The sequence below is a fragment of the Myotis nattereri genome (assembly GCF_964212035.1).
Source record: "Myotis nattereri genome assembly, chromosome: Y".
NCBI classification, from domain to species: domain Eukaryota; kingdom Metazoa; phylum Chordata; class Mammalia; order Chiroptera; family Vespertilionidae; genus Myotis; species Myotis nattereri.
In genome coordinates this window covers 1,635,952-1,636,888 of record NC_138094.1, presented here as the reverse complement: position 1 = coordinate 1,636,888, position 937 = coordinate 1,635,952, and the positions used below count along the sequence as shown (strand labels likewise).

The window sequence follows — 937 nt, the reverse complement described above, 5'->3', positions numbered from 1 at the left end:
GAAGAAGAAGAAGAAGAAGAAGAAGAAGAAGAAGAAGAAAGAGAGAGAGAGAGAGAGAGAGAGAGAGAGAGAGAGAGAGAGAGAGAGAGAGAGACATCAATGTGCCCTCACAACCAGGGTGTGGCAGATAGAATAACAGAGCTTATTAAGAAGGTGAACAGAACTATACACGTCCCACCGGCAGGCCAGCAGGACTGGGGCTCAGGTTGACAAGAGCCAGGGACCCCATCACATGTCCTAGGAGTCCTCCATCAGTTCAAGGACCATTTCCTCCACGTCATCCTCCATGACGTGGTGCACGATGCGCCAGAACTGGCCCATGGAGTCCAGGTACTGGCTGCCAGTGTGGAGCATCCACATCGAAGGCATGGTGCTCGAGGTCTGCGGGCTGGTGGTGATTTCGTTAGGCCCAATGGGGTAGTCCACCTGGCACAACTGTACTTGAAGGTCACCTCCTGTCTCCATGTCGAGATACAGCCACGTGCGCTGGTTCTCGTCCTCATACACCGAGGGCCCACGGATACTCAGGTAGCTGGGGTGGGAGGTGAGGTGCACGATGATCGATGGGAGCTCAGCCATAACCCCTCCGTGGTCCAAGGAGCAACAGCCACAGCTTCTCAGAGCCTCTCGGTACTACGGTCCTGGCATCGAAAGACAGGGGATGGGGTCTCCAAATGCATTTTACCTCGGCTTTTATCTTTATGGTTTTTACGGTTGTGTTTGTGGTTGCCTTTTGTTTATTTTCCAAATTTATAAATCTCAACTTTTCTTTCTTTTTAGCTTTAGATCTCTGTCCTAGTAAAAAAAAACTGTACAAAACGCACGTAAGGTAAAGTATGACTCTATGAAAGTAACATAGTCCTATGGAATTTTAAAAACATTTTCAAATGACAGTTAGCATAGAACCTTAGGTTCATTTCAGGGTTACACCCCAATG

At 48.6% G+C, this 937-nt stretch overlaps 1 protein-coding gene across 1 annotated transcript; it reads right to left on the bottom strand.

Moving 5' to 3' along the window:
- Positions 1 to 237: 237 nt before the first annotated feature.
- LOC308512291 (protein p13 MTCP-1-like) lies at positions 238 to 579 on the bottom strand (the record flags this gene model as incomplete). Its single annotated transcript, XM_081082084.1, has 1 exon — positions 238 to 579. The coding sequence occupies one exon, from the start codon at positions 577 to 579 to the stop codon at positions 238 to 240; it is 342 nt and encodes a 113-aa protein (XP_080938210.1).
- Positions 580 to 937: the final 358 nt, after the last annotated feature.